The sequence below is a fragment of the Salvelinus sp. IW2-2015 genome, linkage group LG8, assembly GCF_002910315.2.
Source record: "Salvelinus sp. IW2-2015 linkage group LG8, ASM291031v2, whole genome shotgun sequence".
NCBI classification, from domain to species: Eukaryota; Metazoa; Chordata; class Actinopteri; order Salmoniformes; family Salmonidae; genus Salvelinus; species Salvelinus sp. IW2-2015.
Genome location: NC_036848.1, coordinates 43,525,203 through 43,549,688, shown reverse-complemented (window position 1 = coordinate 43,549,688; position 24,486 = coordinate 43,525,203). Strand labels below are relative to the sequence as shown.

Below are 24,486 nucleotides of genomic sequence, written 5' to 3'. Positions count from 1 at the left end.
ACATAGTAAATGTAAATCCGAGACTAACAAATTAGACTGATATGCTATGTTTGTWATGGTTGCATGAGACAGATGGTTACTTAAGGCAAAAACAAAAGTAGGGTAGTTGGTCGGCCGTATATCACGAACGTCTAGCTAGTTCGAATCTCATCACGGACAACTTTAGCATTTTAGCTAATTAGCAACTTTCAACTACTTACTACTTTTTAGCTACTTTGGAAGGACTTAGGATGTTAACCCTTCCCATAACCCTAACCTTAACCCTTTAACCTAACTCCTAAACTTAACCCTAACCTTAACCCTTTAACCTAACTCCTAAACTTAACCCTAACCTTAACCCTAACCCATAACCCTAACCCCTAGCCAAGCCACCTAGACACCTAGCTAGAATTTGTAACATGTCATGTTTGGCAAATTCAAAATGTATAGTACATTTTGCAAATTCATAACATAGTCTACATTTTGCAAATTCGTAACATATGATATGAATTGTAATTCGTAACATATTATACGAAATGGGTGATGGACATCCACAAATTAATATATACCATACGAAACGTAACATCTCATACTAAATGAAGTTCTCCGATTTAAATACAGAATAATACTAATGCTCTGAGACCAGGTTGCTCCGACCCACTTTCCCCCACTTCTAAACTAACACATTACCTCAACCCACCTGCCCCCACTTCTAAACTAACACATTACCTCAACCCACCTGCCCCCACTTCTAAACTAAGACATTACCCCAACCCACCTGGCCCCCACATTCTAAACTAACACATTACCCTCAACCCACACTGCCCCCACTCTAAACTAAAACATTACCTCACCCACCTGCCCCCCACTTCTAAACTAACACATTACCTCCGACCCACCTGCCCCCACTTCTAAACTAACACATTACCCTTCAACCCACCTCGCCCCACTTCTAAACTAACACATTACCCTCAACCCACCTGCCCCCCACTTTCTAAACTAACATTACCTTCAGACCACCTGCCCCCACTTCTAAACTAAACATTACCCCGACCCCACCTGCCCCCATTCTAAACTAAACACATTACCTCAACCCACCTGCCCCCACTTCAAACTAACACATTACCTCAACCACCTGCCCCCACTTCTAAACTAAGACATACCCGACCCACCTCCCCCACTTCTAAACTAAACATTACCCCGACCTCCACCTGCCCCCACTTCTAACTAAACAACATTACTCCACCCACCACCTGCCCCACTTCTAAACTAACACATTACCCCGACCACCTTGCCCCCACTTCTAACTAACATTCATACCCCGACCCACCTGCCCCCACTTCTAAACTAACACATTACCTCGCACCCACCTGCCCACTTCTACTACACATACTCACCCCTTGCCCCACTTCTAAACTAACACATACTCTAATCCACACCTGTCCCCACTTTCTAAACTAACACCATTTAGCCAGCCGACCCAACCTGCCCCCCCTTCTATAACTAACACATTACTCTGCGACCCACCTCTGTGCCTCCCACTTTCTAAACTTAACACTTAGTCTGCAATGCCCAACTGTACCTCGAATTACTTCCTCCGAGCTTGCCTCCCCTTCTAATACTAACATCATTACTCAAACCACCTGCCACCCACTTCTAAACTAACAGACATTACCTCACGCCACCTGCCCCCCGTACTTCTAAAATGCTAACACATTGACGCTCAACCACACCTGCCCTCCACACTTCTAAACTAACAATTTACTCACACCACCTGCCCCCACTTACTAACTAACACATTACCTCAACCTTAACCTGCCCCACTTCGTACACTAAGACATTACCGTGAGTCCCGATCACCGCAGCACTGGCCGCTACTCAAACTTAAACTCAAGCACACTTCTCATTCACTTAACTTACTACCCACCTGCCCCCACTTTTAGAAACTGAAACGACATTACCCTCACGCTACTGCCCGCTACCTCTAAAACTAGAGCATTAACCCCGACGCACTGCCCATTCTTCTAAACTAACACTTACTCAGATCACCTGCCCCACTTCCAACTAACTACATTACTCCCGACCCACCTGCCCCACTACTTCTAAACTTAACACATTACTCCCCGCGATTCCGCTTCACTACACCTTCCGACCCCCCACTTCTAAACTAACACCATTTACCCCAACACTATGGCCCCCACTTCTAAACTAACACAATTTACTGCTCGACCGCCCACGCTGCCCCCACTGTCTTAAACTAACACATTTACCTCACTCAACCGTTGCGCCCAACTTTCTAAACTGAACACATTACCCAACCTCACCTGCCCTCCACTTCTGTAAATTAAGCACATTAGACCTCGACCGCGCACGCTTGCCCCGACTTCGTATAACTTAGACCAGCATTTACGCCTCACCCTAATCCGGACTAGTGCCGCCCCTTACTAGCACTACTAAGACAAAACATTACCTCACCAGCCTGACTCCCCACTTCTAAACTAACACAGTTACCCCTGACCACCTGCTCCCCACTTCTAAACGTAACACATTACCAACCGACCCACCTGCCCCCACTTCTAACTAAGACATTACGCCGACCGCTACCGCCTCCCACTTCTAAACTAACACATTACCCGGATCACCACCTGCCACCACTTCTAAACTAAACATTACCGGACCTGTCACCGTGCGCCGCCGACCTTCTAACAACATCAGTTTCCTCCAAACCCAGCTGCCCCCAGCTTCTAAACTAAACAATTACCTCAAGCCCCCTCGCGCGCCACTTCTAGCAAATAACACATTACTGCCGTCAACCCCACCGTGCCCCCACTTTCTAGAACTAACGACATTACCGCCTCACACCCAATCTGCCCCACTTCTAAATTAACCACATTTACTCTCAACCCCACCCTGCCCCACTTCTAAACTAAGACATTACCCGATCACCACCGTGCCGCCCACTCTTAAACTAACACGATTACCTCCCACCGGCACGCTGCCCCACTTCTAAACTAACGACATTACCTTCAACCCCACCTGCCCCCCTTCTCATAACTAACACATTAGCTCACCCACCTGCCCACTTTCTACTACACGATCTAACACCTAGCTAACTAACACATTCACCGTCCAACCCACCTGCCTCCCCACTTCTAAGAATCTAAACATTACGCCAACCCACCTGCCCCACTTCTGAAACTAGAGACATTGACCTGACCGACCCACCTGCCCTGCCACTGTCTAAACTAAGACGTTACGCGAAGCCCACCTCAACTCAACCACTACGACTCCGCCCAAGGCCGGTACAGGCCAGCTCAGGTTACAATGAATAATTACTCATAGAGGTCTGACTTTTCTTCTGCTTGTTTGCATGTTGCCCATTGTGCGCTCTTTTGGCGCTCTAATGGCATTAAATATTGATAACTTCTTTGCCTCTGTGAATTTCTGTGTGTTTGGAGTCTAGGGTGTGCACAGTGGGAGATGTGGGTGTGTAAGGCTGCAATAGACTGTGGCGGTCATGGCAGTCAATACTAACTGTTTGCACAAACCTTTTGCGCAAACACCTGGTTGTATGTGTAAATGTGGTTGACAGGTGAATACACTAGCGTGTGCGTTTGATCTGTTGCTGTTGTGTGCGTGGGTGGGTAAGTCAGGGTGTATAGTTGTACTGTTGAGGACCAGTGTGAGTGAGTGTTTGTGTTTGGATGAGAGAAGGACTGGATAAAAGCACACGTGGTTTGTGAATTGGTGTGGTTGTGTGTAGGTTAAGGGCAGTTGGCTGTAACAATGTCTTGTGGTGTCTGTGTACCTCAGAGCCGGGGGACACAGTCTGTAATGGGGGGGGGGGGGGGGGGCGGGGGTGTGAGGGGTGTTAGGGGGGTAAACCAGCGGTTCTCCTCTTTTATTCATAAGGCAAATAGAAACTGCTCACTGAATAGGAAAAAGTGTTGATTATTAATTTACAGCTGTTTGTTTCAGACCACCAAGGCTTCCTTTTGGAGCAAAAATAATACAACTATAGTTGTCTCCTCTATGACGATCTCTATCACCTCGTCGTTTTCTGTTGTTATACTTTCAATATATCAGGCAAGACCAGTGTACATTCAAATAACATACAATCTCAGTCTATGGTTGTCCTGAGCTATGGTATTGTTTTGTAATTTCATTCTAATAGAAATACACATAGGAAAAGGACCTAAGCAATCAAATAAAATGACATTCAACCATTTTAAAATCTGTCTAGTCAAAGGTAATTAATGAGAAAAGGAAAAAGCACTCCCTTACTGTGCTGTCACCAGGACCAGTGGGATGTCATGTCAGTCAGGYCCACAGAGGCMCCGGGGAGAGAGTGGCAGGGCGAGGCAGGGCCTGACAGAGCCTTCAGCTGGCAGAGTAGGGCCCCTCTGCCCCCCAGGCTTCTCTGGCCTACTTGTTTAGATTACTGTTGCCTTGGTTTTCATCCCAGGGAAGGAAAATGTGAGTTTAACATAAACACGCCTTTTATCAAGTGTCAGGAACGWTAAAGCGTCTTCTGAAGAAGAGCTTCGGAAGGATGCGTGAAAATTACTGCAAAAGTTGAAACGCATATGTTTGGAAATTGTCCTTCTCCCCAGAAGATGTTAATTGCCCAGTTTATTGGTGTGCTGTCTTTTTTTAGGCCTACACAGGCACAGAAGTGGCAGATGAAAGTAAGAACAAAAACCTTTTTTCCCCCGGCATTGCATGCAAACCATTTGTGAAATGCTCTTTTGATCATATTCAAACAATTGGTCGTTTCATGAGAACCACCAATGCATCTTTAAATGCTAAACCAACAGTTATTTTGGCAGGGAAAGAGAGACATTTCTTATGCCTTTCACACCAGGCCACTATTCTTATTCTTCTCTTCTGTCACAATAGGGAAAATATGCGTGTGCTCAGAGCCCGGTTTCCCAGAAGCATTTTAAGGCTAAGTTCGTTGTTGGAACTTCGTAACTTTGCCCTATACATAGACTTGAAATCCCTGGCTACTTTAATAATTGGAACACTCGTCACTTTAATAATGTTTACATATTTTGCATTACTCATCTCATATGTATATACTGTATTCTATTCTATTCCACTGTATCTTAGTCTATGCCGCTCTGACATTGCTCGTCCAAATATTTACATATTCTTAATTCCATTCCTTTACTTTACATTGTGTGTATTGTTAGATATTACTTGTTAGATATTACTGCACTGTTGGAGCTAGAAACACAAGCATTTCSCTACACCCGCAATAACATCTGCTAAACACATGTATGTGACAAATAACATTTGATTTGATTTTCTACACAAAATAATTTTCTCTGGGTGTGCAGCAGCTCATGCTTTTTATTACAAATATAAAGTTGCCAATGTCTTTGCAATTGATACAAACTAGTGAAAAAAGATGACTCAAATGAAAACCGAGATGAATGCATTCAAATATAAACAGTAGGCTATATGTCACGGCCGTCGACTGAAGTAGACCAAAGCGCAGCGTGGTGAGCGTACATTCCTTTTAATTTAGGTAAATGTCGCCAACAAAACAACAAAACAATGACACGACCGMGAAGCTTAACATAGGCTATGATGCCTCTAACAAAGTTAACTTCCCACAAAGACAGGTGGGAAAAAGGGCTACTTAAGTATGGTTCTCAATCAGAGACAACGATAGACAGCTGTCCCTGATTGAGAACCKTACCCGGCCAAAACATAGAAATACAAATAATAGAACTAAAGAACGTAGAATACTCACCCCAAATCACACCCTGACCAAACCAAATAGAGACATAAAAAGGCTCTCTAAGGTCAGGGCGTGACACTATAGGCATATTTATTKAATCTTATTGAAATACATTTCATGTTCAATCATTTGAGATCTATTTTGKTACTTGTAGGCTACTCTCTGTAATTTGTCTCAATACATTTCATGATGTGTAGCCAAACATGTGCGCAATGATGCGCCAAATCCGTGATTTAGTGCATTTTTATTGGGTAAGCATTAAAATATGTCCCCTCAATATTTGCAGCTGTAGGTGGTAATATCTCTCTAGGAGATGACCCGTCGTCAGTATTGCGAAATAACTATAATATTAAGGTCAGATTTGAATGGAGAAAGCTGATCCGAGAGCAGCGCTCCCTTTCTTTCGATCCTATCAGTATCGATACACGCTCCAACGACACAGTTAGCGACCATTCTCTGTGCGTGGTGCTTTGGGAAACGCATGTTAAATCTTCGGCCGTTGTAGAAAAAATGCATCGTCAAAACACGCCTAAGTTCTATCGCTATCGGGAAACTGGGCCCTGGTCCTTCAGACAGAGGCTTGGTCCTTCAGACAGAGGCTTAGTCCCAAATGGCGCCATATTCCCTTTAGAGTGCACTACTTTTGACCAGGGCCCATAACAAGTAGTGACCTATCAAGGGAATATGGTGCTATATGGGACACATACAGAAACACCAAAGAGAACAGAACAGAGAAAACAGAACAGAACCCTGTAGGTACTGTAGGACCCTCAGTCCCTTGCTGTTTTTATTAATGCTGGGTCTGGAGCATGRCTCACACAGATATTTGCTCAGACTATTAAAGGGATTTAGGGGCTCTTTCCTGACATCCAGAGAAAACAGAGGGCTGATCTCCTCCATGTCCTCTGTGGGGCAGGACCAAGCTGTGTGGCGGTGACTGTTGCACTGTGTGTGTGTGTCTGCGTGTGCGTACATATCTCTGTGTGTGTGCCTCTCCCATTCAGACCACCACGACAGTCTCTCCTCCATCCTTCAAAGGGCTGTTCTCTGATCCGCCTGTCTCATCAGTTTATGTGTGGCGGCGTGGCGTGGCATATCTGATGCCCCCGGCACGTATTTCAATGGAGCGCCACACGCAGGACCCCATTTTTCTGGGGAGCCTGGACTGTTTCTGCTCTGTTGTAGGGAAAAACAGACTCTGTGCGTGCGGATAGTGGAGCGTTTGGGTGATCAGAGAGGCTGAGAGGGGCGGGTGGCTTACTCCGGGTTCTGGGGGCTCTGGGGATAGAGGGAGGGTTAATTGTGCACAGGTGACTCTGTGCAGGTACTTCAACATACCAGCTGCTGCCCTGGCACGCACAGACACAGACAGATGGTGGGGAGAAGAGAGATGGTGTATGTGTTTGGAGTGTGGGGTGTGTGTGTTAGAGAAAGAGAAAAAGAGAAAGACAGAGGGATAGTGAGAAGGTCAGAGTGAGAAGGAGAGAAGGATAGTAAAACAGAAATGCCTTTCTTTTTCGACAGCATCTCTCTTTCTGTCTGTTTTTTAATAAACCACATGCGGTCAAACGGTGGTCTTTATTTCTCTCTGTTCGTGCTGCTATTGATGTTGAGCTGAATATTCTCTGACTGGGGTGGTCTGTCTCTGTCAGTCTGTACAGAACATGTTTGCATCCAAAATGGCACTCTATTCCCTACACAGTGCACTGCTTTTGACCAGGGCACATAGATCTTTGGTCAAGTGTAGTGCGCTACGTAATAGTGTGCTATTTTCTCCACAGAAGATGTTACGCTTTCATTTCCTCTTTCGTTACCCTCTCGCTTCTTCAGAGAGAGACAGGAACATGGAATATGTGTRCCAAATGGCACCCTATTCTCTATATAGTGCACTACGTTGACATATGGATCTGGTCAAAAGTAGTGCACTATGAAGGCAATAGGGTGCTATTTGGGATGCAAWTCAGTTTATTTCCCTGAAACTTCTCTGAAGAGGCTCGCTGATCCAGTAAGAGAGGAATAATAAACAACATCCAGAACGTTAATGATCTAAATCAGGGTTCACCGAATTTGGCCTGCGGATGGTTTTATTTGGCCCCCCAATTAGGAACATTTTCATTGGTGGACATGACAAATGGTAAAAACACCAGGAAATCATATCCAAGTGATTTTAATTTTGGAAATCTGTCCCAAGCATTCCCAGTTATAATAGAGAGACACGTGATAGCATGCAAATGTAAGCAAGGTTTGAAATGATGATGTTTTAGTCAAACAGCTTCTTGCAGTCAATTTGCAGTCTACAAATGATTTGTAATTATGTTCCGGCCCCCCGATCATCTGCTCGAAAAAMAACTTGTGCCTTTAGGTCTTTTAGACTTTCAGGTCTTTTTCAATGACGATCAACACGGTTTAACGTCACAACTTAAGTCATACGCTTTGATGTCGAGAGAATTGCTCACATCTGCTAAGTGTCAGTGTCAGACAGTGACATGCTTTCATTATATATTCATCTAAATCAGAAGTGACTTGAAGGTGTAGCTATTAAGGGGTTATTAACAACTGTAACATCTAGTGGCACAGGAGAAGAGGTAGAAGTAACGCTATGATGCTGAGATTCCTTATGCATATGAAAACAAATGCATTTGGAGAAAAAATTGAAGAGAAATGGTAGCAGAGAGAGAAAGAGAGAGAGAGAGTGAGAGAGGGAGAAAGCAGGAGAAAATGAGAAAGAGGGAAAGAGAGAGGGAGAGAAAGAGAGAGAGTGAGGGAAAGAGAGACAGAGGGAAAGACAGAGAAAGAGAGAATGGGCTAGTTTCAATCCGCATCGCAGAAGATCAGCGCTATAGTGTAATTTAAGTCTAAAGATAATGCTCCCGTGTTCACGGAGACTGCATTCACGGTAAACACTGAATAAGTCGGCTCAATCGGGAATTACRTTTATATTTCAAAGGATCTTCTGCGATAACGACTGAATCAACCCCAAGGTCTAAATTCTAGAGGAACTCAAATAAGTGAGGGTACCAAGCGATATAGAGTGGCTAGTGTCTCAAAACCTTCCTTCCCTGGTGCGTCATCTGTGATTGCCAGTGCACCCTCTTAACCCATACACATTAGCGACCAGTTCACACTCAGCGTTTCAGAGCCAGGGGATATGAGGAGTGCAGTCACCACACCCTTAAGGCTATGCTCTACAAGCCCTTTGGACTAGGTCCTCAGTCCTCACCCCGCAAGGGACGCCGCAGTCCAAAAATAAGGCTTTTAGATAGAAAGCATCTTTTAGCATCCTTGAAGCCTCTTTTGACATTCTGTCCTGGAGGCTTGGTAGAGATAAGCAGAGACAACAAGAGAAAGGGTAATGGGGGAGATGGGAGAGGGGCTATTAGCTACTGTGTTTGTACGTACTGTATGGTGGGAGAGACAGGGAGAGATCAACAGCACTCCAAAGTTCATATTATTTTTATTACATTTTGATTGAASCTTTATTTAACAAGGCAAGTCATTTAAGAACAAATTAGTATTTACAATGACGGCCTACCAAGAGGCAAAAGGCCTCCTGTGGGGACAGGGGCTGGGATTAAAAATGAAAATGTCGGACAAAACTCACATCACGACAAGAAAGACACCACAACACTACATAAAGAGAGACCTAAGACAACAACACAACATGGCAGCAGCARAACATGGTAGCAGCACAAACATGGTACAAACATTTTTGGGCACAGACAACAACACAAAGGGCAAAAAGGTAGAGACAACAACACCTCATGCAAAGCAGCCACAACTGTCAGTAAGAGTGTCCATGCTTGATCCTTTGAATGTAGAGATMGAGATAAAACMGTCCAGTTTGAGTGTTTTTTGCAGCTCGTTCCAGTCACTAGCTGCAGCGAWCTGAAAAGAGMAACGACCCAGGGATGTGTGTGCTTTGGGGACTTTTAACAGAATGTGACTGGCAGAACAGAACATTACCTTTGTTTTGGAGGTGTTCAGATCAAGGTTAACGGCAGAGAAAGCTTGTTGGACACMAAGAAAGCTTTGTTGTAGAGCGTTTAACACAAAATCCAGGGAGGGGCCAGCTGAGTATAAGACTGTATCATCTGCATATAAATGAATGAGAGAGCCATCTGAGCTATGTTGTTGATGTAAATTGAGAATAGTGTGGAACCTATGATCGAGCCTTGGGGTAATCCCTTGGTGATAGGCAGTGGCTAAAACAGCAGATTGTCTGACTTTATATACTGCACTCTTTGAGAGAGGTAGTTAGCAAACCAGGCCAAAGACCCCTCAGAGACACCAATACTCCTTAGTATGGAATGGTCTACCATATCAAAAGCTTTGGCCAAATCAATAAAAATAGCAGCACAACATTGCTTAGAATCAAGGGCAATGGTGACATAATTTAGGACATTTAGGTTGCAGTGACACATCCATAACCTGAGCGGAAACCAGATTGCATACCAAAGAGAATAATATGGACATCAAGAAAACCAGTCAGTTGATTATTATTTCACAGTTGATTATAACACATAAACAGGACAAGATATGAATTGGCCTACATCAGTTAGGATCAGCTTGATCTCCCACTTTAAATAAAGGAGGCATCATTCTATGGTCGGGAGTCATAGGGCAAATAGTATAAATCACAAGAAAATAATAAAACGACTTGGGGCTAGCCATTGTTCAAAGAGTCACTCGTCCCAACAAGATAACTTGATAGAGTAGCTCTCTATGTGTTCAGTAGCCTATAAKAGTGAGATAAAATAAATAAATAGTAGGCCTATAGTAGTTAGTTAAAGCGCTTCTGAATAAGCTCACATAATAAGTTAACTAGCCTACACAAGTTAATTAGCCAACACAAAATTCATATCAGTCAAAGGTCTGCGGTGTGTGTGTGTGTGCGTGTGGCTGGCTGGAGGCCAGCATAAGCTATGGAGAGAGGGGGGAGTGTGGCTGGGGTATCTGTAGCAGACAGGGGGAGACAGGCCAGGGCAGACAGGGAATAGCCCGCCGGGTGGGATCCAAGCAGCAGTGCAGCAGGCAACGGGAGTAGGTGTCACACCCACTTGGGAGAAGCTTTTTTCGGAAGGCTGAGTAGGAGAGTAGGTGTTCAACCTTACCAGACAGGTGCGTGGTAGAGCAGATAAAAACGTCTGACGCGAAAAGCTTGGTGCAAAACCGTGGTAAAGTTGGCTTGAGTTTCGATATTSGCCAGACATTCAGGCCTTCTAACATCACTAGCTCGCAAATGATTCCCTGAGATGTGGATATTCTACACACAACATGGTAGGGGGGTTCCCAGTCATTACAATTACCTCAACTACCTCGTAACTCACCACATACACCACTCATTKTTTTTTCGCCTCACACAAGTCAACAAAGTCAGGTGTTTCTAACATCTGTTAAGCCTCATTTATGCCCTCTGTATGTATGTACACAATGCAGGAACTCAATTGGCTTCACAAAATGGCAATCCTGCATGCCTACTTGTGTCAAGTTTATAATTGAATGGCTAATCACATACTGTATTTTGCTATAAATCTATGCAGGATGGTCATTTTGCGTAGCTAGTTGTAGTTCTTGTGTTGCGTACTGTGTAAATGAGGCTTTACTCCACATCACTTTGAKGCTGCAGTACATTACTCTAACACTGCAACCTCATAGGACTACATCTGCACGTACTTTAGTCCAGTGAACACCTGTTCTAAAGCATAAGAACAGGCAGAATGGTGATGATAAAAAAGGCAGGATCAGGATTTCACAAATGTCACTCACCAGATGTTWATATAACTGTTATCTTTTATTAAAAGTGTGCTTAATAAATCCAACATGAATTCAAATGAAATAGACAGAATCATAACTGTATGTATGTATGATAAAGACGGATGGCAGATTGCATAAAACCTAAGGATATGTTTCCCTATGAACTCCTATAGAAAACATTGACCGTGATTAAGTGTCCCTTTGAGGCACATCTGCTTTGAGAGAAGAGAGGATCGTTTGGAAGCTTACAATACAACCAGGCAGATATAAATCAGAAACACAACTTCACCATTGTGCTATAGCTCTTTTTAACACAGAGAGAGAGACCGCCATCCACGGATGCCTCCGAGGCAAGGAAGGGAGACTGACATCAACTGTATTCAGTTCACAAGGAGGCATGTCGAAGAGGAAATTTGAGGAATCATTTGGATAGGCCCACTGGAGATCTCGTTATAACATTAGTTGAGGAGTTGCTGTTGATGATACAACAGCTGACTGATTATCCATCCAAATGGCACCCTYATCCTTATGGGCCCTGGTCAAAAGTAGTGCACTATATAGGGYATAGGGTGCCATTGGACACATCCAGTAAGTGCTATCTTTGCTCTGTCTCTCGCGCTACACTGTAATTCAATTAACTCCATTAAATGAAGGTGGGGAAACTACCCTCGGAAAAACAAACCCTCACATGATTGGAATTGCAAGCTCAGCGGGAAAGGGTGTAGGAACCGCATCAATGTAATGTAAAGAATATACAAATTAAAATGAATAACTTGATAAAGCAAAAAATATATTGTATAGTATAAAACAAATGTAACTCTACAGGCATATACAACATAATATGAAATAATATTATCAGTGATGAAAGTTATTCAAAATATGTATATTATATACTGCATGTGTACATCATCTTAAATAAATAACATGTATTTATCTTTTCAATATTTTATCGAAAAAATGCAAAGCAGCTAGGTTTGCTTTAAAGTATGGCATAGAACCACTCAGACAAGACTTTATATCCAACATCTCTCTGTGCCATTTCAAATAACATTTCAGAAACACCACTGCATATTTGTCTTTTGCAGCACTGGAAGGTTCCAAACAGAAAACACTTCACTCTGATAGTGGTGGGAAAACCTTGTAGAGATGTAGAGACAGTACCAACAGTATCTTTCTGTATTGGAACCACCACATGCATTTTCTTCAACCAGCATCTTGTAGGCTGCTGATATTGGTTTTGAGGCAGTTCAGATGGAGGAATACGTAACACAGTGAAACATATTGCATATCTGGCTTGCCAGTAAGAGCAGATTAGGCTACTTTCTTCTCTCTCATAGACAAATATTGCTTCTAGGCTTAGTATTGTGGATGTCGCACAGTCATTTGGTAGTGTCAATAGTCCTCAGTGTTCTCCACTGAACATCCAGTACTTGAGGCCCAGTCAATCGTTCCAACCAAATATCTGTCCAGTCATCTGGTAGAACTTCATGTTGAAAGGCCTGTAGAAGTCCCGTAGCCTCTGCACCACCTCTGGGTGGATGTTGGGGTGGGTCCGCCCTTTGGTNGAGGGACCATTTTAACTCTGCTGAGTTGACATGAGGGACCATTTTAACTCTGCTGAGTTGACATGAGGGACCATTTTAACTCTGCTGAGTTGACACGAGGGACCATTTTAACTCTGCTGAGTTGACATGAGGGACCATTAAGGAAAGAATAAAGAAACAAAATAAAATGTGGAATGTAAAAAAAAAATTAAAAAAAGGAAATAAATGTGGGCCAGATGCTATGTATGTACAATATGGTTAGGCAGCTTAGTGAATTAATTGCTTAGAAATAAAAAATAAATTATTATAAAATAGATTTCTGTACATTTTACATATATATAGCAATATCTCCCATGTCTTTTTTTTGCCATTCATTGAATTACAGAGAGAAAAAAACCAATGCTTCTTCCCAAATTGACATCCATCAATCCCAACCAAAGTTATGTCCTGTCATCTGGTAGAACTTCATGTTGAAAGGCCTGTAGAAGTCCCGTAGCCTCTGCACCACCTCTGGGTGGATGTTGGGGTGGGTCCGCCCTTTGGTTTTGCCCAGGCAGTGGGGCTTGCTGCTGCCCTCAGCCTTCTTGAGGCAGGGGAAGCCCTTGGTCTGGTTGAAGTAGAAGTGTTTGTCWGTGATGATCCTCTTGAGRCCCAGGAAGTCCTGCACCCGGCCCAGCTCTCCGGCCGGGTCGCTGATCAGACGCTCCCCYCTCACYAACAGYATRTGYRCCATGGGGAAGTACTGCAGCCAGTTGTCCAGGTGCTTGGCATAGATYCCGATCTGGATGGCGCTCCAGGARGTGTCYATGAGCCCCGTWGTCCTGTTTTTGAAGGTCAGGCTCTCYAAGGTGGGAATGTCMGGSTTCTTGGACAGCGTCTGRGTGTAGTCAGAGATGGCCCTGGTMARGGGGTCCCMCACKACCACGATKAGCTTGGTGTCCCGGGACATYYCGGAGATCCGGGCTGGGGCCTCTCTGGTCACAAAGTAGCTGGGGGTCTTCTCCATGGTGATCTGGCCCTCCAGGGTCTTGGGCATCAGCTCCCTGAGGAGAAAAGAGGAGAAGAAATGGATAGGATAAAAAGCAAATTCATGACTACATATAAACTTTGACAACGATAACACAGTTCAAAACACACCAAACGTGAGACTGAGAAAATACAAAACACATGTAACACTTTATTCCTTAGCAGGCGGCTATAGTATGTTGGCAAGCTTTACTACTAGCCAGAGAAGCAGGGGTGGAATGTACAGCATCACATCAGCACCTACACTCAACCACTTCTCTGAGAGTATTGACAGTTGTGTAGAGCGAGGGAACGGACGTCTCTCCAAGTGTTTCCTAATGCAGCCAAAGGGCTACGGAAACCCAGAGATCTTCTTCCTAGGGTCCATTTGGAGGGTATCCCTCACTCTCACACACAACACGGAAAAGCGCTAAGAGGATCTCTGTCAATCTCCATCCATCTGACATACTAAGGATGAATATTTTCCTGAAAATCTAACAACTTTCAATACCTGGAATAATTGATATTTATCCCGAGAGTCACAGGAAACACCGCAAAAATCGTAATTGCCCATTTAAAGTGTTTAATACCAATATATGGTCACTATGCCAGGGTTCTCCCCAAATAAGATTGTCGTTGCACCACATTGCCAGCTTCATGGCGCCACTATGTAAAGATTTCAGAGAAAATAAAAATATTTAGTAATGATAGAGTAACTATCTTTGATCGCAAATGTCATTGCTGTGAATTGCTAAACAGGCCGTTCATAAATTCCAAGCTTTATCATCTTCCTTAATTAATTCAACGCATGCCTAGTTAAAGAAATAGAAAATTCAGCAGTAGGCTATCTCGACAGAGCGCACCCCGAGTAGAGCGTTGTCAAATCATACAAACTTTGTAACGTCAGTCAAACGAAAGTCAAATGACCAAAGTTGCTGGATAACTTCCTTCAACAAATTACAGAATATCTCCTATATTTGGCAAAATCGAGTTGATGATCTATAKAGATAGCAGATCAGCTCATGAAAAACGAGGATATGAAGAGAGGAAATAGTTTAAGGTATCTCAAACTAGACCAACTGTGTTTAAAAATATATCCATATCTACTGTACTATCATCCCGTTTGTTGACCACACATTCTCTACCGAAGCTCTCATATGGGCAGCAAATTGACCTAAGAGACATCGCAGAGAATCGGGGGACACGTTATACCGGTATTTTGACATGCATAGGCGAGAGACGTACTTTGATAATGCATTGCAAACTATGGATTACAGAATAAAGTTAGGAATTTTCAAGCGAGACAGGAGTCAGGATTTTGGAATTCAGGTGGGAATGGGACTGGATAGAAAAATAGCATAGGCTCTAGGAAAGGAAAGTTGAATTGTCCCTCATGCCTCTCTGAGTTGTTAACACTTAACAGATTGAATGTCTGTGACAAAGATGCCTATGTAGTGAATTGTGCGTAGGCCTATCAAATGTGTGACTGTCTGAAGAGTCACAATGACTGCTCAAAGAGGCACACATGTTTATAGTCTATACTCTAGGTTTCCTTGCAGGGTTTATTAATTGCATTTGGGTCGTGTGTGCAGTCGTTCAGTGTCAATTACACGTGTGCTTTGAATTAATGGTGACTTTGTGTGAAGTAAATATGCTAGGCTAAATGCTTCTATGCAAACAACCTGTTAGGATAATGTGATAACATTTTTGGCTAATCTGCTGCTGTGCATGTTATGTATTTTGTGGAATTGCATTAGTGCGACATTGGAGGAAAACATTTGAAGGGCCTAATTTCCCGGTTCCTGTCATTTCATTTGACAGTCCCGGGATCCGGTTACCCATGTTAATACCAATAACGTACTGTATCGCTAGTAACAAAAACAACAACATATGTTAACAACATTAACAACATTTCCTCAGCAGGAAAAAAACATCCTTCTTTTGTGACAAGCAGCAGTGGAACAAAATGCTTATAAAGCTTACCTGAATCCGAATTTGGAACGACATCTAATAGAGTATTTTAGAACCACGATTTGATTCATTGCTGCCTGGATATATTCACGCGTTGTTATTCATTAGATATTGAGAAATTACAAGTGTTAGAATTGGAACGCAGAACATTGTGATAACTGTTATGTTTTTGTTTCAATATCACATTTATTGGACACTTCATTTGGAAAAGAGAAACCTTATGTTTCAGGGCACCTTATCAACCGTCGCAGATGAGTGAACAGAACATAGCAGAGACATAGTAATCATAGCGAGAGCAGTCGTAAAGGCACATTTTCCTAAATGTGTTGGACTATAGGGGTGTGTTCAAATGGCACCCTATTCCATCATTTGGAACACATTTAGGAAATTAAATCCCGGTGATAAAAGAATATCCATAAATTCCACCTCAAATATTTATAGCAAAAAAGTTCAACTGGGCAGGCAGCTCAGCCATAATATTTGGTTTAACGTTTTCTTTGGCAAAAATGTCATCTGTGCYGGCGCGTTTTTCACTGAGAACTCACACACACACAAACACACTGAGGCGAGAAACAGGCTAATCTTTTCGGTCATGACACCCCACCTTTCCTGCCTCTCCCCCCTCTCCCCAATGCCCCGAGTTCCTTCAGGACAGTGACCTGAACCAAAGCAGATAAAAGCAGCCCATGAATCATTAACGTCTCCTTCTCCCCGACATTTACAGCCTCTGCAGAATACAGCTTTAAAATTCACCAAAGTACAGAATGCACACTTCAATTATTTATCCTAGCTCTCTCTATCTCTCTGCTGGTGCAATTCTGCTTAAAGCCCAGTGTATGTGTGTGTGTGTGTGTGTGTTTGTGTGTGTGTGCTGACAAAGTCGCCTACCCGCGCTGCTCCCATGGCAGACGCAGTTTACTGGCCGTGCAACTACTAGCTGTTATGAGGGGGGAAGGCCAGCCTCTCTCAGGTCCCCTAGCTGGTCAGAATGGGAGGAGGCCCAGGCTCTCTCAGGTCCCCTAGCTGGTCAAAATGGGAGGGAGGGCCAGCCTCTCTCAGGTCCCCTAGCTGGTCAGAATGGGAGGAGGCCCAGCCTCTCTCAGGTCCCCTAGCTTCAGAATGGGGAGGAGGGCCCAGCCTCTCTCAGGTCCCCTAGCTGGTCAGAATGGGGAGGAGGGCCCAGCCTCTCTCAGGTCCCCTAGCTGGTGGCCACAACACAACTGAATGGCTCAAACGCATTGAAAAGGAAAGAAATTCCACAAATTAACTTTTAACAAGGCACACCTGTTAATAGAAATGCATTCCAGGTGACTACCTCATGAAGCTGGTTGAGAGAATGCCAAGAGTGTGCAAAGCTGTCATCAAGGCAAAGGGTGGCTATTTGAAGAATCTCAAATCTCAAATCTATTTTGATTTGTTTCTACATGATTACATATGTAATTATTTCATAGTTGTTATGTCTTTACTATTATCCTACAATGTAGAAAATAGTTAAAATAAAGAAAAACTCTGGAATGAGTAGTTGTGTCCAAACTTTTGACTGGTACTGTATATGTAAATATCCAGTCTGAAAACAGAGGATTTGGTTTCACACAAAACATTAACACCTTCAATTTGGGCAATGTCTTCTGGGTTCCGCCATGATACCTAATTTTCTGCCAAGATCTATACAGATGTAGGAACTTAATTTGAGCCAGTTTGCTAAAGCTGGAAAAGTATCCTGCAGCAAAAGGAAATGTGAATTATTATGTGGATTATAATTAATGGACATTTTTGTAGGGGTTGATACAGATTCAAAATCTATTCTGACATTTTAAAGCTGCAATATGTCACTTTTTGGATGACCTGACCAAATTCACATAGAAATGTGTATTATAGATATGTCATTCTCATAGAAAACAAGTCTAAGAAGAGGTAGATCAGTTCTATGTGCACTATTTCTATGCTTCACATTCTTAAGTTTTGTTTTTGTGTCTTTTACTTTTGGTTTTGTACACCAGCTTCAAACAGCTGAAAATACAATATTTTTTATGGAAAATATATTTCACAGCGGTTTAGATGGTACAATGATTTACATGATACTTGCTTGTTTTGTCACATAAACTGAAATTAGGCAAACTATTAGAATTTTAGCAACCAGAAAATGGTGTAGAGATTTCTGCATAGTGCATTTTTAAAGTGGAAATCAATGGTTTATGGTGCCTCTTCTGCCTTTCTAGGCCCAGCACAGAAGTACAGGGGTACAGATGCATCCAGGGAAAAGAGCCTGAGCATCCTGAGTGACTCTAACCTGGCAGCCTCATTTCACAAGGTCAGGGCTACCATGGTGACAGACAGAGAGACAGGAAGTGGGTTGATAAGACAAGAAGTAAGCCAACACGAGAAGGAAGTGGTTGATGGGGACAGGGGGCTACAAGGCTCTCCTGTGTTCTGACATTCGCACTGCACCCCCAACATTGACTGACACCTGACTCCAGTCCTCTCAGTGTCAATGAGAGGCAGCACACCTACAGCTGTATCAGGGGGGGAGGAGGGGGAAGGGAGGAGGGGCTAAACTGCAGGGAACAAGCTTTCTTTCCATTCACATTATCTCTGGTCCATCTCCTTTACAGGCAGAGCAATCACCCTGGTTTATGGTCTGCTCCCTTCGGAGGTGCAGAGTACAGGAATGAGACTGTGGTTCATTGAGGTTATCCACCAGCTCCTCAACTGAAGCATCAGATATAGGCTGTGTCCATAATGGCACCCTGAGCCCTATTAGCCCTGGTCAACAGTAGTGCACAGTGTAATATAAAGGGAATAAGGGGGCATTTGGAATGCAACCTTTGTGGTGATTACAGTAAGAATAGTATAGGTCCCCTAACAAATATAGTCATGTGAACAGACACCTATTAGCCATAACCATGTTCTTCTTCTTCTACAAAGCAGAACTTTCCAGATGTTTGGCTTCCATGAATATTTCAAAGGAGGATTGATATTGTAAATAAACTCTGCAATTCTAAAGAAATAAAGACATCTCTAAATGTATTCCCAAGGAGTGCAGACTGAGGATTGAGTGGGGAGAGAGTTTGAAGTTGAACCCAGATAGATCCATTCACAGGTCTGGGAGGACTATAAATCAAATCAAAGTCTATTAGTCACATACACATGGTTAGCAGATGTTAATGCAAGTGTAGCGAAATGCTTGTGCTTCTAGTTCCGACAGTGCAGTAATATCTAACAAGTAATCTAACAAATTCACAACGACTACCTTATACACACAAATGTAAAGGGATGAATAAGAATATGTACATATAAATATATGGATGAGCAATGACCGAGCAGCATAGGCAAGATGCAGTAGATCGTATAGAATACAGTATATACATATGAGGTGAGTAATGTAGGATATGTAGACATGATTAAAGTGGCGTTATTTAATATGACTAGTGATACCTTTATTAAATCCATTTATTACATGTATTAAAGTGGCCAGAGATTTGAGTCTGTATGTTGGCAGCAGCCACTCAATGTTAATGATGGCTGTTTAACAGTCTGATGGCCTTGAGATAGAAGCTGTTTTTCAGTCTCTCGGTCCTAGCTTTGATGCACCTGTACTAACCTCGCCTTCTGGATGGTAGCGGGGTGAACAGGCAGTGGCTCGGGTGGTTGTTGCCCTTGACTATCTTTTTGGCCTTCCTGTGACATCGGGTGCTGTAGGTGTCTTGGAGGGCAGGTAGTTTGCCCCCGGTGATGCGTTGTGCAGACCGCACAACCTACTGGAGAGCGGTTGTGGGCGGAGCAGTTGCCGTACCAGGCGGTGAAACAGCCCGACAGGARGCTCTCGATTGTGCATCTGTAAAAGTTAGGTGACAAGCCAAATTTCTTCAGCCTCCTGAGGTTGAAGAGGCGCTGTCTGTGTGGGTGGACCATTCCAGTTTGTCCATGATGTGTACGCCGAGGAACTTAAAACTTTCCACCTTCTCCACTACTGTCCCGTCGATGTGGATGGGGGGATGCTCCCTCTGCTGTTTCCTGAAGTTCACGATCATCTCCTTTGTTTTGTTGACGATGAGTGAGAGGTTAATTTCCTGACACCACACTCCGGGGGCCCTCACCCCCTTCCTGTAGGCCGTCTCATCGTGGTTGGTAATCAAGCCACGCAGTCATGGCCCAGGAGTGTGAAGGTGAACGGAAAGGCACTGGAGCAAGAAACCGCCCTTGCTGTCACTGKCTGGCTGGTTCCCCTCTCTATACTGGGATTCTCTGCCTCAAACCCTATTACAGGGTCTGAGTCACTGGCTTACTGGTGCTCTTCCATGCCGTCCCTAGGAGTGGTGCGCCACTTGAGTGGGTTGAGTCACTGACGTGATCTTCCTGTCCGGGTTGGCGCCCCCCCTTGGGTTCGTGCCGTGGGGAGATCTTCATGGGCAATACTCGGCCTTGTCTCAGGATAGTAAGTTGGTGGTTGATATCCCTCTAGTGGTGTGGGGGCTGTACTTTGGCAAAGTGGGCGGAGTTATATCCTGCCTGTTTGGCCCTGTCCGGGGGTATCGTCGGACGGGGCCACAGTGTCTCCCGACCCCTCCTGTCTCAGCCTCCGGTATTTATGCTGCAATAGTTTGTGTCGGGGGGCTAGCGTCAGTCTGTTATATCTGGAGTCCTATCTTATCTGGTGTCCTGTGTGAATTTAAGTATGCTTGCTCTAATTATCTCTCTCTCTCTCTCTCTTTTCTCTCTCTTTTTCTCTTTCTTTCTCTCTTTCTCTCTCTCTCTGAGGACCTGAGACCTAGCACCATGCCTCAGGACTACCTGGCCTGATGACTCCTTGCTGTCCCCAGTCCATCTGGTCGAGCTGCTCCAGTTTCAACTGTTCTGCCTGCGGCTATGGAACCATGACCTGTTCACCGGACGTGCTACCTTGTCCCAGACCTGCTGTTTTCAACTCTCTAGAGACAGCAGGAGCGGTAGAGATACTCTGAATGATCGGTTATGAAAAGCCAACTGACATTTACTCCTGAGGTGCTGACCTGTTGCACCCTCTACAACCACTGTGATTATTATTATTTGACCCTGCTGGTCATCTATGAACATTTGAACATCTTGGCCATGTTCTGTTATAATCTCCACCCGGCACAGCCAGAAGAGGACTGGCCACCCCTCATAGCCTGGTTCCTCTCTAGGTTTCTTCCTAGGTTTCCGGCCTGTCAAGGGAGTTTTTCCTAGCCACCGTGCTTCTACACCTGCATTGCTTGCTATTTGGGGTTTTAGGCTGGGTTTCTGTTCAGCACTTTGTGACATCAGCTGATGTAAGAAGGGCTTTATAAATACATTTGATTGATGGGTGAACAGGGAGTACAAGAGAGGGCTGAGAACGCACCCTTGTGGGGCCTCAATGTTGAGGATCAGCGGGGTGGAGATGTTGTTTCCTACCTTCACCACCTGGGGGCGGCCTGTCAGAAAGTCCAGGACCCAGTTGCACAGGGTGCGGTCGAGACCCAGGGTCTGAGGACGCGGCTAGGGATGCCGTCTGGCACGGCAGCCTTGCGAGGGTTTACACGTTTAAATGTTTTACTCATGTTGGCCACGGTAAAGGAGAGCCCAGGGAAGAGAGCAGAGAGCGGCTCTGGTTTATGTGGACTATACAAGAGTATTTATTTCCATTCCAACAGGAACCGCATGCAGTTCTTTCTAATGAAACTTTATTGTCAGCTTAGGTGATGTAACGAACGAGGCACCTTCCAAGAGATTTGCCTGAGATTTACTGCGGTTCCACAGCGCTGCTTTGATGTCTTTTTCGCGCTGCTAGAATAGGACTACTCATACACACTGATGCATGACATACAGGCAGCAGGTTTCAACTCGTGAAACAACGCGACTACAGAGCAGAACTGAATAAAGATATACATTATGTGAGCCTAACCTTTTTTTATATTTCAATTTTGATGCTAAAACTAACATAGATATAGCGGAAAGTGGAAAGCAAAATGACGATTTATGGTGTCACCCCAAAATTTGAAAATGACAAAGGTTGAGGGGTAAATTTATGGGAGTGCAAACAAATAACCAATATTGTTTTTATGAAGGTACAGTATGTGCAACAGAACATGGTATAAACTGTACTCTGAGAGAATACCCTCATATGGTTCTACTAACTAGGCAATGTAGCCTGCCAACACTCATTGGGGGGACTATTCCCTGTTATATCAGTCAATGAGTCCTTTGTAAGGTTGTCTATAAAAAGAACACTTTGGCACAAGGCGTCTGATGCATCACGGCTTACGTTTCCCCAATCCAATGTAACAAAACAACAAAACTAGCAAGTGAGCAAATCCCTCTGCTTTATCCCATATGAATCAGAAAGGTGCTGGGGAATGAAAGGGTCTGGGGTTGGACTGGGTCTAATGTCTGGCCCAAATGAATGTGTGTCTGGGGACCTGTGAAGAAGGGGGATCCCTCATTTACTTCTACAGATGTAGGATCTTACTTTGATTATTCTTTTGTTGCTGAGATTTACATAAATTCATTGAAAACCTGCTCTAACACACAGTTATATTAACAGTATTACAGTTTCACATAGCCTCATTTTGACCAGCTAATAGCCTAACCAACAATATTATGGACTTTATTTAACTAGGCAAGTCAGTTAAGAACAAATTCTTATTTACAATGACGGATGACGCTGGGCCAATTGTGCGCCGCCCTATGGGACTTCCAATCACAGCCTGGATTCAAACCAGGGACTGTAGTGACGCCTCTTGCACTGAGACGCAGTGCCTTAGACTGCTGCGCCACTAGGGAGTCCTAAATGTTCAAAACCTGTAGGATTATTTTGCTGCGACAATACAGGTCAAATTAAGATCCTATATCTGTACATGTCTGTCAATGGAGGTATAATGGCCAAAAGGCTAGTGGAGTGGGCATCCCAGGCCACTTCTTCCCATGTAGAAGCCTTTGATTAATTATTCCCTTCCAGTGTGGAGAGAGGCTGACAGCCAGCCAAGCATGCTGTACATCCACTCATCCACTCCCAGAGTATTTCCCACCCGGCAGCCGTGGATGGTGTTGTGACCAGATAATCATCTGGTAATTGGCTGAATATTTCTGCTGTCTGCAGGGGAGGGAAAAGGAGGGGAAGCGCTTGGCTCTCTGTCCGCAGCTCTGCTCAGCAGCCATTTTCCAGGTCACTGGTCTCGAGCTGAGGTCAGGGGGGGGATAGGGCTGGGGGGGGGGGGGGGGGGGGGGCAGTGATTTAGAGAATTGACTGCTGTGTGTGCTGGTATGTCTGCCTGCTCCTGTTCTGCTGGGTCTGCTACTTTACAGCTCTGTCAACCCCTCTGGTAACAATGTAGCACCTCAACCGGCCCTGGGGCTAGCAAACGCCCCAGGCACTGGGACTGGGCTGGGCTGGCATAGGAGATGTGATGTGAGAGGGGAGTTAAAGTAGTAGGCTATGATGTGAGATGGAGAAACAACTGTTTAACTTTATGTACTCCACTGAAACATCAGGGATTCCAACTGTAATCTCTAACAAGTGACAAAATAAAAGGACAGGTGAGCTAGCTATATAATAGAATTACTCCCCGTTTCATTCCATCCCATGGTTATTTTTATATACTGTAGCTGCACTTGGTGGCAGTGGTTGGTGTAGAAAGTAAACTGTGATACTGGGTAACGGTTGTCACCAACAGCTCCGGTGGTGAGAGATCCAGCCGTTTATCATGGTGGTTGGGGTCGGGGGATTACAGGTGTGAGACTAACCCCAAATCCTGCTCCCCGTTTGGGCTTAGTGTCCCTCCTCCTGCCCCTGTCAGCTCCAGAGCTCCATGCCACTGGGATCTGTCTGTTCACCTGCTCTTTATTCCCCTAGCGTATTTATAATCTCCCCTGTCCATTCCCCTCCTCTACTACTAACCCTCCTGTGATCTATATCTCAAAATCCCCCTGACTGTGTTACAAAGTCCACCCCTCCCGCCCGGGGTTCACATTGCCATGCAGTGTAGCTGTCCAAGCCACATAGCTATTACTGATGTCCCCTCTGCCCTTTGGAAAACAACTTGAGGAAATCGTACGTCATTAAAGACTAATTATCTCATTAGATTGCATTAGAGAGATATATTCTGCATGCAGATACATCTGCTTCAAGTTGTGACACCTTGATTGTGGGTGACTCAGTTCTACCAGATACGGTCCTTATATTGCTCATTTGAGACCAAATGTCTTTTTTCACGCGACTGACAGGCACTTTGAGGAAAACCAAATAATCTACAAACAGGAAGAGCACATGAGTGATTCCATACAAAACCAGGACAAAAAAATACCATGATTTGGGGGGATTTTCACGAAATGTAATCCATTGAATGGTCCTTTGGAGAAAAGATTGTTGACATACAGTGTGTGTCTTTGGCTATGCCGGATTAAGTGATATGACATGCTATTCTATAAAATCCTTTCTCCGTAATTAATATTACCTGATTGAGCTAATCATGTAAATGTAATTAACTA

The 24,486-nt window shown here is 44.1% G+C and overlaps 1 protein-coding gene across 1 annotated transcript in view; it reads right to left on the bottom strand.

Annotated features, from left to right (window-relative positions):
* Positions 1 to 13,053: 13,053 nt before the first annotated feature.
* si:ch211-216b21.2 (heparan sulfate glucosamine 3-O-sulfotransferase 3A1) overlaps positions 13,054 to 24,486 on the bottom strand; it is a 56,997-nt gene continuing 45,564 nt past the window's right edge. The window contains exon 2 of the mRNA XM_023993452.2: positions 13,054 to 14,069. Within this exon, the coding sequence (XP_023849220.1) occupies positions 13,451 to 14,069 (619 nt within the window). The 3' untranslated portion in view covers positions 13,054 to 13,450. The remainder of the gene's footprint in view (positions 14,070 to 24,486) is intronic.